The sequence below is a fragment of the Mastigoproctus giganteus genome, chromosome 2, assembly GCF_048544385.1.
Source record: "Mastigoproctus giganteus isolate SK-2022 chromosome 2, ASM4854438v1, whole genome shotgun sequence".
Classification (NCBI taxonomy): domain Eukaryota; kingdom Metazoa; phylum Arthropoda; class Arachnida; order Uropygi; family Thelyphonidae; genus Mastigoproctus; species Mastigoproctus giganteus.
This window is the reverse complement of record NC_143576.1, coordinates 261137087-261151270: the sequence shown is the minus strand read 5'-3', so window position 1 is coordinate 261151270 and position 14184 is coordinate 261137087. Positions and strand designations below refer to the sequence as shown.

General features: G+C 38.7%; 1 protein-coding gene across 1 annotated transcript; it reads left to right on the top strand.

Annotated features, from left to right (window-relative positions):
- The first annotated feature begins 5564 nt into the window (after positions 1 to 5564).
- Positions 5565 to 6098, top strand: LOC150090432 (protein lethal(2)essential for life-like). The gene has a single exon (XM_090390312.1). The coding sequence runs from the start codon at positions 5565 to 5567 to the stop codon at positions 6096 to 6098; it is 534 nt and encodes a 177-aa protein (XP_090246438.1).
- The last annotated feature ends 8086 nt before the right edge of the window (positions 6099 to 14184 follow it).

Below are 14184 nucleotides of genomic sequence, written 5' to 3'. Positions count from 1 at the left end.
TTTGAGCATACTTGGTGAAGGCCTTGTAAAAGACCTCCTCCATGATGAATTGGTGTTCTTGGCCCCTAGGAAGGGGTCCAATTTCTGTGATTAACTGTCTACGTTGATTTTCATAGATTACACAGTCATATAGAACGTGTGCCCAATCCTCACTTTCGCCACAGGTACAGTGGGGGTCATTGGCCAATCCTAAAGAGTGCAATTTAGCTTTAAGCGATCCATGACCTGTCAATAGAAATGTGGTATAAAGTCCTGGAGCATACCACTTAGGTGGTTTTGTGCTAACCATAGCCACCTGTGGAAAAAAACATTTTGGTAGTAGCTTAGCACCTTTGGTCTCTTGCTCCCATTCAATTTGTCATATCTGATGTTGTCATGTGGCAATTTGTCGTTTCTCTGCCTTGATGTAATTGGCAAGGTTTGGGATTATGCCTAGGAAACCCATGAGGAATCCCTTTTTTAAGTCTATAATATAGCCCTTTTTTTGAAATTTAAAGGTGCAGTGGTAGGGTACCGGCCAAAACTTGCAGGGCCGGGATACTAACTGTATAGCATGCTCTAGTTGTTGTTAATAAGACTGTTCTTTGAATGCTATTTAATTTTGCTCTGTTTCTAGCTATGGCTGTGCGATGGAACCGTACGCCAGCACCATAGGAGATTACAGGTAAAAACACTGCTCTGTAAATGAGTGCCAGGGTTCTGCGCTTGAGACCCCAATCGGCTCGGCTGATTCTGGCAATCATTCCGGCATAGCTTTTGACTTTTTTTAGCCAAGTAAAGTGTGGATAGAAAGTTAATTTGGAGTCTAGAATTATGCCTAAGTATTTCAATTCATGCACCATGTGAATTGAGGTATTACCTATTTTTATCACTGGTGGTCGTCTTATATTTAGATTTCCTTTCAGTAGGATAGTCTTAGATTTTTCTACCGAGATTTTGAGCATGTGGATTAGCGCCCATTCCTGCAGTTGTTTGAGTGCCACGTTTGCTCTTTCTTCCACCACCCTTATAGTGTTACCTTTTACCAATATGACAAGGTCGTCAGCAAACGCCACCCTGTCTGTAGGGCCTAAATATTTTGTAAGGAATTCATCAAGCACACAGGTCCAAAAGAATGGACCTCGCACTGAACCCTGTGGGCAACCTTTTGTAACTGGGCGTTTTATTTCTTGCAACTGTGTGCGAACTACTACACGTCCGTTACCAAGATACGTGTTTATGCATTGATACAGATTTTTTGGTACATTTGTCGGGCAGAGTCTTCTGAGGATACTTGGACACCAGAGGGTATCAAATGCACCAGCGAAGTCAATAGATATTGCCAGCATGTACTTCTGATCATTATTATTTACTGTTGTTAGGATATAGTGCATGGCATCCTCAGTTGAGGATCCTTACTTGAAACCAAATTACTGTTCAGAATTTAAATTGGCTTCAGTATAATAAAAATTAAGTCTATAGAGGAGTAGGCTTTCCATTATTTTTCCTAGAACAGACAATAAAGCTATAGGTCTGTATGATTTAGGTTCAGTAGGATTTTTTCTCGAATTCTTTAAGATTAATCTAATTATAGCCAGTTTCTATGCTTGTGGGAATAAACCCTCAGCCAAGCAGTGATTAAATAAGTTCAGTAGAAATTTCTGCTAACTTTTTAATGGTTTCTATTTCAATTAAGTCAGGTCCAGGGCACTTACTGTTTTTGGTTTTTAAGAGTGCTGCTTGAAGTTCTTCCATGGTGAAGGGTGGTTCTATTGAACCATATAATTTTCATTGCTGGCCATTATGTCACTCTGAGCCTGAGTTAACCCTTGGTTCTCAGACTGGAATAAATGATCTAATATGTTATTTACGGAGTCCGCCCAAGTGTGAGTTACAGTTCCATCTGTCTTAGTTGTAGAGTTCACCACATCACCTCTTAGCAGTTTATTGGTGACAATCCTGTAGACCACACCCCAAGGGTTGGCATTACCGTATGTCCCCACCAAAGCCCGCCAACATTCCTTCTTTTTTGTCCTTATTAGAGTAGTATACGAGTTTCTGAGATTCCTATAAGAATCTCTCAGAGCATCAACCTCGTTCTGGAGCCAAGTTGCCCTTGCTCTCTGGAAGTGTTTTCTGACCTAGTGCACCCTTCGCCGGAGTAAATCAAGTTCAGGGCACCACCAGGGAACAGCATTTTTCTTCGGTTTTCTTTTGGGTATTGCTAGATTGGATGCTTTTTAAGCATGATTGTGACATTTAAGGGTGGGGGGGTGCAAAGGGGGAATTTCCCTCGAGCGCCGAGATTCAGGGGCGCAAACTGAAGGAATTATCTATCACAATCAGGGGCGCCAGGCAGTGCCCCAGGAAGACATGTTTCCCCCGGGCGTCGATGACTCTAGCTACGCTACTGAAAGATTAACTACTTGCATATAATGGGGACGTACTTATAACACTCTTGCCCCATGTGTAGTATTCCTTGTTTCGGCTCTGGGTCTCCATACATGAACACATTATTCCAAGTGTGGTCTAACAACAGCTTTATACACTGAATGATCACTGAATTATGACCACCCCTATGAAAAGTGAATGTGAGGTACGAGAGTGCGGAATTAGTCGACCTACGTAGCATAGATAAGGTGTCAGTGGTTCAGTAGGTAGTAAAATTCCAAGCGTGATGGATAAAAGGAAGGATTTATCGGACTTTGATAAAGGACAGATTGTGTGTGTGTATTCGACGAGCTAGTGCCGCGATTTCCCAAGTGGCTGAACTGGTGGGGGTGTTCGAGAGTCGCCGTAGTTAAAGAGTACCAGGACTGGCATCAAAATGGTCAAACCCGACGGCAAAACTGCAAAGGTCAGCGAAAGGTTGATGTTAAAGGTGAGCGATGGGTCCCACGACTCGTACAGGCGAACAGGCACAGCACTGTTGAAGAGTTGACTACCCAATGCAACATGGGCCAACCCAGAACAATATCTGGCATGACCATGCATCTCACGTATGGGCTATACCAGCAGACGACCCTTACGGCATCCTCTCCTAACCAAGGTTCATCTGCGTAAAAGACTCGCCTGGTGCAAAGAGCATGCAAGTTGGACGTTAGAAGCCTGGAAGAAGGTGTGCTGGTTGGAGGAGTCAAGTTATCTACTCCACACTGTGGATGGTTGTGTACTGATTTGGCGTCAACAATATGAAGTAACAATTTGATACCATGCTTGATCCATCATGCATGGTATCAAAAGTGCAGGCCAGTGGAGGCGGGTGTATGGTGTGGAGCATGTTTCACTGTCAGGAACTTGTACCCCTGGTGCATGTGGAACAACGTATCACTGGTCTCCGCTATTGTCAACTGCTTGCTGACTGTAAAATGTACACCCAACATGTACGCTTATTGCTATTTATTACGGTAATGTTAAAATCCATATTAAATTAACAAAATGATATTAACACTAATAAAATATTATGGTAGAAAGCATCAAGCTATAACACGGTTTAGTGCAATTGCTTTTTTAATTCATAGTTGAATTTTAAGCCAAACCGAAGTTTGCACTTTCTTCTTCTTTTCTTCCTGGAAATTAACAGCAAACATCATATTGAGCTTATATTAAAATCTACAATGAAATAAAATCTATTAGTCTATATTAAAAACAGGAAACCATATAATTCTTTTCAGACATGTGAAGAATTCGTTGATACTGGTTTTGTCTCCAGGAATAAAATACATTGTCAAGGGTTCTTTTAAGTTTGAAATGGATACTAAAATTAAATTTCTGTCTCGCTGGTATTTTGGACATTCAACAAGCAATGCTGGACTGTATGTAACAGTGACGTTGCAGTGAGTATGCAGTTTTCTGAGCAGAGCAGCTCGTGGGGTCTTGTCAATGATAAACGAGAATTTTACTAGTAGGGATAAGGAGGTGATTATCCCCTTGTAGAAAGGCAAAGGTGAAGCCCCGCCTTGAGTACTGAGTACTGGTCTGGAGGCCACATTTTAGGAAGGATGTAGAGTTGCTAGAACAAGTACAGAGAAGGGCAACAAGGTTGGCAAGATTAAGTTTTGCAAATTGCAGCGTGTGGACCTACAGGGTGATTTGATTGAGTAGTATAAGGTCTTGAATGAGTTTAGCAGGCTGAATGCCGATGGGATTCTTCTTCTTGCTGAGATTACGAGCCTGGGGGGGGGCATAAATTCAAACTGGGGAAAGACAGTTGTAGAATAGATGTGCGGAAATTTTCCTTCAGTCAACGGGTAGTTCATTGCTGGAACAAATTTCCATCTGTCGTTGTGGAAGTTGATAGCTTAAATAGATTCAAGGCAGACCTGGACAGGACAAACTTTTAGAGCGAATAGATGTGTGAGATGGTTTTTTTTTTTTTTTTTTTTTTTGGGCTGATGCTGTATAAGCTTGCTTTCTTGCATCATATGCCTCTGCTAATGCTAATAGGTTTGCTTTAAAGCAACCAGCATTGAAGTCTGCTGGGTATTTCTTTTACGCATTGGCTAAAGTAATTATAATATCTTGATTCAATTTCTTTTTTAGATTTTAATAAGATTAATATTCCAGCTGAGTGCCATTTCAAGTAAGCTCGTTTGTCTATTTATTTTCAGTTTATTTCTAAAGAGATGTCCCGCTGCGGCTCAGATAGACATTTCCAAATAAGGTGACAGGTTATTTTGGCACCATACTTAAATAATATGCATATATATATAATATATTTTAAGTAATATATATATATATTAAACATATATTAACCCCAGGGTCTCCCATCTGGTGAGTATGGACTTGGCACACCCAGCGTCTTGAGTTGTATATCATCATTCTTCTCTTTCTTTGGGATTGCCTTTTACTTCTGACTCTCTCTCTCTCTCTCCCTCTCTCTCTGTCATCCTGTTTCTCAGAACTTTTTTTTTTTGGCTGGTGCAGAATAAGCCTGAGGTTTCCTTGCACCATATGGCTAATAATAATAATAATAATAATAATAATAATAATAATAATAATAATAATAATCGAACTATTATATTTAAGCCAACTAATTATTTAAATTCATCTGCCGTGCTGTGTCTTATGTCTGTTAATTGTGTGTGTGTTCTATGGTCGATTTGTCTGTGTGCTAGACGAAAAACTCCTTGCTATCTACGCCTAAGACCGACTAACTCAATAATAATAACCATAATAATAATGAGGCCTAGGGTATAAACTTTGGTTTGTCTTAAAGTTCAACTATTCAGAAAAATAGTTTACATGAAAATCAGAACAAAAGAACGTCCCCAAAAACTTCTTTTTTTTTTGGGAAGCCGGACATTATGCTCAAAATCGTGACAAACCCCGAAAATATCGGAACTGTAGTCATTACGTATGTGCCAAAAGCCTTTTACATCAACCAACAAAAAAATAGATGAACAGTATTGGTTTTGGTCTACAGATGGCGCTGAAAACCACAAATCGAGAAGGTTTGCAAATACTGTATAAATACAGTTACTTTCTTTGTCGATGGGGTCTGGGATTTATTTAAAGGCAGCTTTCAAAGAAAGAGCGTCTGGTCCAAGTCCATTACCAACCGTACAAGGGGAAATAAAAGTGGTATGTCTCGCTTTAATATAATTCCGATTTCTCATTCTTTTGATCAAGATTTATATGGCTGGCCAAGGCGTTGGTTCAATGAGCCGATGAGAGGTTTTGATGATGACGATGATTTTTTCGGAAGATCAAAACACCGTGTGCGTTCATCAATTTTCACGGAACCATCTCTAATAACCCGTAGAAGCAGATTTTCAACGCCAGCGACAAAAGACTCCAATTTCCCGATAATGCTCGATGTTAATCAGTTTACTCCTAATGAAATCACCGTTAAAACTGTGGATGACTTCATTATTATCAATTGTAAGCACGAAGAAAAATTGGATGAACATGGCCTGGTGTCCCGAGAGTTTACACGGAAATACAAACTGCCAACTGGAACTAACCCGGAAACAATAACATCCTCTCTTAGCAGTGATGGGATTCTTTACATAAACGTACCATCAAAGACTTCGAAGACTTCAGCCAGCGAAAGAGGTGTTCCGGTAGTGGTCCAGACTGCCAAAGGAGAGTCAGGTCAGCAGCAGAAAACCACCTAGTAATCCTGCATGTTCACTAATTTCTGATAGACGTCAATAACTTTATTCTTGTCGCCTAATGCAGTGTATAATCCCAATGTTTAATATGTGCTAAAACATCTGTAATATCTGATTAACAGTTGTTTTTTTTTTTGAGAAACGTTAACTATTTCTGTAGCCTACCCAAGTTGTGTCCGGTTAAGTGAGTAAACATGTAGTTATTTTAATTTATTAAAAGAATAAACATATATGTTTCATGTGTTTAGAAGTGTTTTAATGTTCAGTGATGTTCTTTGATGCTTTTGTGACATTTTTAAAGTAAAACTAGTTAAGAAGGAAATTTACCGTGCCATAATAATATCATGGCAAGGTAAGTTAACAAAATAATTTCGTAGTAAAGAAATTCAATATGATGTACCAAAAAAAACTTGGTCCCTTACAGAAACTTCTGAAATCCCCTTTGCTTCGCGTGACCTGTTTATATTTTGGGTTGCCACCTGTTCAGAATCTCTAACATGGAGGTAGGAGGAGTTAATTTTGGGGGGAATGAAGACAATCCTGTTTTGTTTTGTTTTTTTAATAATACACATTTTTAGACTACACTGCAGCAAAAAAAAAAAAAATTAATATTAGATAATTTTGTAAATTATACAGTCTAAATAAAAGCATATAATAATACACAATAATGTGACATTCACCCCAAAATTGAATGGCTATTTAATTTATTTATTTTTACCACTAAATAATCGTATAAACTTGAGAAATGAAAACAAAACTGGGTTTGGCTGTGAATCCGGATAACTGACAGCGCGTATTAAAATGCAAGGGAAATGGAACGAAAGTAATTGATTTAAAAAAAATAAGATTAATCTGTAAGGATTTTATATAAAGTCATGCACTACAAAAAAACCATTTAAAATTTCTAACTTACAAAGATTTGAGATAAAAAAACAGACACATAGAGAGATAGAAATTATTTAAATACAATTATTATTATTATTATCTTTCTATACATTAAAATAATTTCCCTCCTAGTGATATCTATTCAGCCAATGGGAGAAGAGGGATGCGGGTTACGTGGTAATACGTAACAAATACTAAAATAAGCAACAGAAACTTGTTTTGCTGTGGTAAAACAAGCTTCTGTTTTAGAGTGATCATTCTAGATAAACTTCGTGCACGCGCTTTGTTTGTCTAGCATGACCACCCGGTACCATTCTTGATTTTCATACGTAACATTATATGTATTCACAGCTGAGGAAGAGAGACACACACACAATGTTCTTTTTACTCGTTCCAGGACCCCCAGACAATGTACTTATTGTGTGCAACGCGAAATATGCGCGCCAGAACCCCAGACTACCTTAATCTGGTATTGCAACACCCGAAGCTGTTTTTGATAGAGTTGCATCCAGAAATTCCAAAACTATTTCTCTGAAACTGTTAGGCATTGAATGAATTTAGTAATGGCACACCCTGTTCATATTTTTCTACCAGTGGATCTATGTCGGTGAGAACTGGTGACAGCATATACTTGGACATTCTGTTGTTCAGAACTCCTATACTGTAAAAGTGGCACCAAATCAGTCACCATTGATTTGGTGGTCCTCATTAACGTCTACAATTCAAGCTTGTAATTACTGTAACCACATATCAGCGCTCATTATCCTTCACTTTGCTCTTGTGATTAGAAAAGCTGTTTCACAGACTTTAATCTCTTAGAAAACTTGCCAAAGCTTTAAAAATAATTGAGTACATTTATTGCTTAATAATGATATGTTCAACTCATCAGAGCATTTTATAATACAGTATTGCAGGAATCACATCTAGGCCGTTAAAACTGTTATAATGAAACCTATAAAGAAAGTTTGGAAAATCTAGCATAATAACCAGTGATGCATTCAAAATATAAATGAAAATAAATGAATTGAAATTAGGTGTAATTGCCAAAGCAGTTACTTTGGACAACCTATAAATCAGAAAATTATTGGGATTTTGGTAAATCGGATTATCGTTTCTCAAACAATGCTGAATGAAACAAAACAATTCATTACACAGTATAAAAAGGTGGAATACAATAAAACTTGAAAAACACACCGCCACTTAGCCTTTCTGTGTGATTGGTAACTATACCAAATTTCATACAAAAGGACCTTATGTTGAAATAGTTAACGAAGCTGTCTTTTTCGTTATCGTCAAGCAGAATAATTCCAATACATACGACATGAGAAAACCTTGGGGGGGGGGGGAACCTTGCTATCTCTGCCTGAGACACAAAAGGTGATACTGTTGTACACGGTGACACTAATGACAATAAGAGTAAGAGATCTGCAGACTTAATTCACAAGTACGGGCCAATGTTCAAAAAAGTCGCGAGTTAGGGTGAAATTTGAAAGTGTCTGAAATTCTACCCAGACACGAAAGGAGGAAGTATATGATGAGAACCTTGTCAATCAATTCCTGAAGAAATTTTGCAAGGCTCATGGGGCAGAATTTTTCTCAGAGTGGCCTGTGCGTGGTCTCTGCCGCTGCAGGAATGGGGTACAAGAATATTTGCAGATGCTATCGAGGGAGTGTTAGGTGGGTCGGAAAACTGCACGTAGACTAATAGATCACAGTCGCTGGCAGAGATGAAATTGATTCTTACACTGCTTTAACTGAAACGAGCAACAGCCTGGAAAGCAAATTGCCAGTGATTTCAAGAAATTCTGCGAGTCATCATGGAACAAGTAAATACATGGACCGTGTTAGGGTAACTAAGAGTAAGAACAGGTGCGTGTGTAGAATAATGCTAGGAGTTTAGTAAATAAATTTGATGAATTTGAGGTGCTGGTCAAAATATCAAATGCAGATATTGTTGGGACGTCAGAGAGGTGGTGTCACACATATATAACGGATGTAGAATTTCAATATGGAGAATACAATGTGTACAGAAAGGACAGACCGGATAGGAAGGGAGGAGAGGTTATGTGTTAGTTAAGAAGCACAAAATCTAAGGTAGTGCACCCTCTTCACAAGAGCGGCCAGTGCAATACTGAGCCTGTTTGGTGTAACATAGAAGCCTATGTAGATATAAGCTAATCTGTAATCATGTCGCAGAGGATGTTAGGCAAGCGAAGACAAATTACGAGAATCTTTGGCAAAAGATACAAAGAAAAACAGCAACGATTTCTTTACTTATGTAAACTATAGAAAGAAGAAGATGAATCAGATTTGTCCACTTGACATCGATGGTTCCACCCTTGATGGAACCATCGAGGTGACAAAATGAACGAGTATTTTGCATCTACATTCACACGTGATGAATTCTGTAGGGAAGTAGTGGCCAAAAGTTTATCAAACTCTAATAGGAAGCTAAATGATTTATTAATAACTGAGAACAAAGTGGAGGAGAAATTGTTGAAGTTAAACATAAGAAAGGCACCTGGCGTGGATGAGATCTATCTTGTTATATTAAAGGAGGCAGCAAAGGAAGTAAGCTAACTCTTAGTCATAATTATGGGATTCATGGGATCTCCTGGCTGTCCTGTCTTTGGAGTCATTGGATATCTCCATGGAATGGACAAATGCGAATATATCCTCAATTCACAAAGTGGGATCAAAGAGTGACATGAGTAAATACAGACCTTTTAGTTTATCTTCTGTTTCAGGGAAAATAATGGAGTCACTGGTAAAAGAATTAATGCAGGACCGTTTAGACATGACTTGCAAATACACTTCAGACACAGCATGAGTCTGTTATGGAGAAATCTTGTTTGATAGATTTGATTGGATACTACGATGTAGTCAATAGGAACTGGATGCAAAAAATAATTTTGATATCGTGTATCTGGATTTCAGGAAACCTTTTGGTACTGTTGCACATAAAAGACACACATGTTGCACATATTGTACAAATGAGAGCAGTGTGGCATTAAAAGCAAATTTCTGCTATGGATAAAGGAATGGTTGAGTGGGAGAAAACAGAGAGTGGTGACCAATGGACTATAGTCTCTTCGTGGACTATAGTGTATAGTATTCGTGTCTAACGGCACCAGGGGTTTCCCCCATCTCCGCTTCGTGGACTAATGGTGCCAAGGTCTGTGCTGGTGGAAGGATGAGATTTGTTGTCACAGAATCTTATAGACACCCTTATATCGAGTATGGTTTACCGCTGTCAGGCTGTTTAGCCGTTGGAAGGGATCACACGCCGGACAGATGTCATGTGACCATTTTTTCGAGTATCTTGTGTCTACTTCTGTAAAGTCACCTTTTCGGTAATTCTTATACAACCCTATAAATGTCCTTTATACCTGTCCGAAGTTTCACGCTTCAATTCGATTTACAAAAGGTAAGGGTAGAAATTCGACTTACCTTAACCTTCGGTCACTACTGCATTTTATGCTTAATTTAATAACAAAAAAGTGGTAGTACCGAAATTTTAAGCAATTTACAAAACTGCGGGAGATATCAGAAACATGTTTTGGGGAAAAGCTGAAAGTATACAAATGTTTGTCAAATTGAAATATTTCAGAAATACTTTTTTTTTTTTTTTTAACTACATTTTAGAAACCTTGCGATGGTGACCAGAATAGGAGTCCATTTCATAGAAACACATTTTGATCTCTAGTTAATTGAATATAAGTGAAAATATTTCAATTAAACTCATAATAGTATTAAGAATTTATCCACTAGATTAATTCTTCCCACAAAATTTGCCAGTTAATAACTCATAAAATGACTTCGTTTATTGTGTTTTCTCCCCTCCTGTTGTTACCCTCTCAGAATTGTGTAATTCTGAGAGGATAAACAAGCTATTATTTATTAAATTCGATGGTTAAAACAGTGAAATATAAAGGGGTGGGAATATCATTTTAAGTTATTCTTTGAGCTTCAGATCACAAATGCTCCTTTTCCAGTGATTTTATGAAAATTTAATGTTATTCTATTTACCAGTACCAGATTAATACTTCCAAAAATACTTAAAAGGAAAAATATTAGAGAAAGAAATTCCCTCGCTAAGTTGGAGCGATATACAGTATATGCCATCCTTATAAGAATACGGCCCTAGAGAGATTGTGCAAAGCTCAAGGGGTAGATTTTTTTTTCAGCCATGTGCTTGTTAACAGGAGAGACTGCTTCTACAGAGATGTGATACACTTAAATAGAAAGGGTGCAAGAATATTTGCTGATGCTATTGAGGCAGTGTTAGGTGGGTCGGAACACTGCTAGCCAGGGGGGGATACATAGACTAAAAGGTTAACAGTGGCCGCAGGCAGAGGTGAAAGTGATTCTTACACTGCTTCTATTGGAATGAGCAGAAGCCTGTAAAGCAAAGTAATGGAGATTTCCAGGACTGCTGCGTGGGAATCATAGTGGAACAAGTAAATACATGGGCTGTGTTAGAGTAACTAAGAGTAGAAACAGGTGCATGTATACCTGCATGTAAACCAATGCTAGGAGTTTAGTAAATAAATTTGATGAGCTTGAAATGCTATCAAAGGCAGATATTATTGGGATATCAGAGACGTGGTGTCACACAGACATAAGCAGTACAGAATTGGAATTTTGGAAGTACAATGTGTACAGAAAGGATAGACAGGACAGGAATGGATGAGGGGTTATGCTGATAGTTGAGACACTCATAAAATCGAAGGAAGTGCATCCAATTGATGTTAGTGGACAATGCAATGTTGAATCTGTTTGGTATGAAATAAGCACTGGGAATGAAAAATGAGAGTAGTTGTGTGTTATAGGCCTAATGAATCTGATGAGTATAATGAGCAATTGTGCAGAGAAGTAGAGGGGGCCAGTAAATCAGAATGTCTTATAATGGGAGATTTTAACTTTCCAGATATTGACTGGATCTTGTGGGTTGGTCACTCGTGGTCACTCGCACACTAGCAAGACTTTTGTGGATTTATTGCATGACTGTTTTATACAGCAACATGTTCCAGAGGCAACTAGAGGTATTAATACTCTTGATCTGATTATGAGCAGTGATTATTCGTGCGTTAATAATTTGCAGAAAAAGGAACCACCGGGTGACAGTGATCACAATGTAATGATGTGGGAATTATTTAAAGATGTAACTACCATCAAGACTAAAGGGAAGGGCTTTTGCTTTAGTTGAGGTGACTACAGGGGTCTCAGACAGTTTTTAAATTCTGTACAGTGGGATCAACTGATGATGTTACCAACATTGAATTCAAATGGGAAGCATTCAGGGACTTAATTTTGGAGGCTACTAGGCTTTTCATTCCAACTAAAAAATACTGTTCAAGGTTTAGGCCTAAATGGATGTCAGATGAATTAATCAGGCTCGTGCCAGAGAAGAAAAATGTATGGGATGCATATAAAGTATCAGGTGACACAGAAGACTATGGCAGATACAAAACTTGTCTGTAATCAAGTCACAGAAGAGGTTAGGCAGGCGAAGGCAGATTATGAGAAATCTATGGCAAAGGATGGAAAGAAAAACAGCAAAGAGTTCTTTACTTATGTAAACTCTAGAAGCAAAGGGATGTATCAGATTGGACCACTTAACGTACATGGGTTGACTATTGATGATCATGTTCAGGTAGCTGTTTAAACTGAATGAGTATTTTGTATCTACATTCACACAGGAGGAGTTATTCAATAAGGGGAGTGCCAGAGGTTTATGAAACTCTAACAGGGAGCTAAGTGCTTTCTGTAATAACTGGGAGAAAAGTGGAGCAGAAATTTTTGAAGTTAAACATATGGAAGGAACCTGGAGTGGACGGGATCTATCCAGTTATATTAAATGAAGCAGCAAAGGAAGTAAGCAAACCCTCAGCCATAATTATGAGAGCTTCTTTGGACTCAGGGGAGATCCTCCATGGACTGGAGGTGTGCAAATGTATCATCAATTCACAAAGGCGGCTCAAAAGGTGGCACAAGTAACTACAGACCTGTTAGTTTAACTTCTGTTCCGGGGAAAATAATGGAATCACTGGTTAAAGAAGCATTACAGGATCATCTAGAAAATACGGTCTAGATGATCCTGCAATACTTCTTTATATCCTTCTTTAATCCAGTAATAGTTAAGACACAGCATAGGTTTGTTAAAGGGAGGTCTTGTCAAACTAATTTGATTGGATACTAGAATGTGGTCACAAAGGAACTGAATGCCAAAAATAATTTTGATATCATATACTTGGATTTCAGGAAAGCTTTTGATACCGTTGCACATGGAAGACTGCTGTACAGATTGGAGAGGTATGGCATTAAGGGTAAGTTGCTATAATAGATAAAGGGATCGTTGAGTGCGAGACGACAGAGAGTGGTATGGACACTTCTCTTCGTGGACAAATGTTATTACTGGAGTTCCCCAGGGTTCGGTGTTGGGCCCATTGTTGTTCTGTATATTTATCGATGATATTGATGAAGATATATCAGGTTTAATGTCCAAGTTTGCAGATGATACAAAGGTTGGCAGGGTTGTTAACGACAGTAAAGACAATATGCTACTTCAACTGAATCTAGATAAGTTGGGCAAATGGGCTGAGAAGTGGCAACTGAAGTTTAACATTGACAAATGCAAAGTACTTCATATGGGTAGCAGTAACCAAAGAGAAATGTACCAACTGTGTGGTACTACACTCAGGGAAGTGGAAAGTGAAAAAGACCTGGGGGTGGGGGGGGTAATTGTACAGTCAAATATGAAGTTCGCTGAGCAGTGCAGACGTGTGCCAGGGCAGGTCATGGAGTATTTTCAATGATATATAGGAATTTTGCTAGCAGTGACAGGGAGGTGATAGTCCCGTTACACAAGGCAATGGTCAATCCACACCTAGAGTACTGTGCACAGGTCAGGAGGCCTCATTTTAGGAAGGATGTAGAGTTGCTAGAACGAGTACAAAGAAGAGCAACAAGATTGGTGAGGGGAACAAATGGGTGCTCTTACCAATAAAGGATTAAGTTCTACAAATTGCAGCGCCCGGAGATTAGGCACCTGCGAGGTGATCTGACTGAGATGTAATAAGGCCTTGAATGGATTGAGCAAGCTGAACGCTGATGGGATTCTTCCTCTTGCCTCTGGCTCAGATTAAGAATCTGAGAGGGCACAGTTTCAAATTGAGAAAGTTAGTTGTAGAACTGATGTGCG

What these genes read in the sequence shown, in the direction of transcription:
- LOC150090432 (XM_090390312.1), top strand. Translation starts at nt 5,565, where the DNA reads ATGTCTCGCTTTAATATAATTCCGATTTCTCATTCTTTTGATCAAGAT.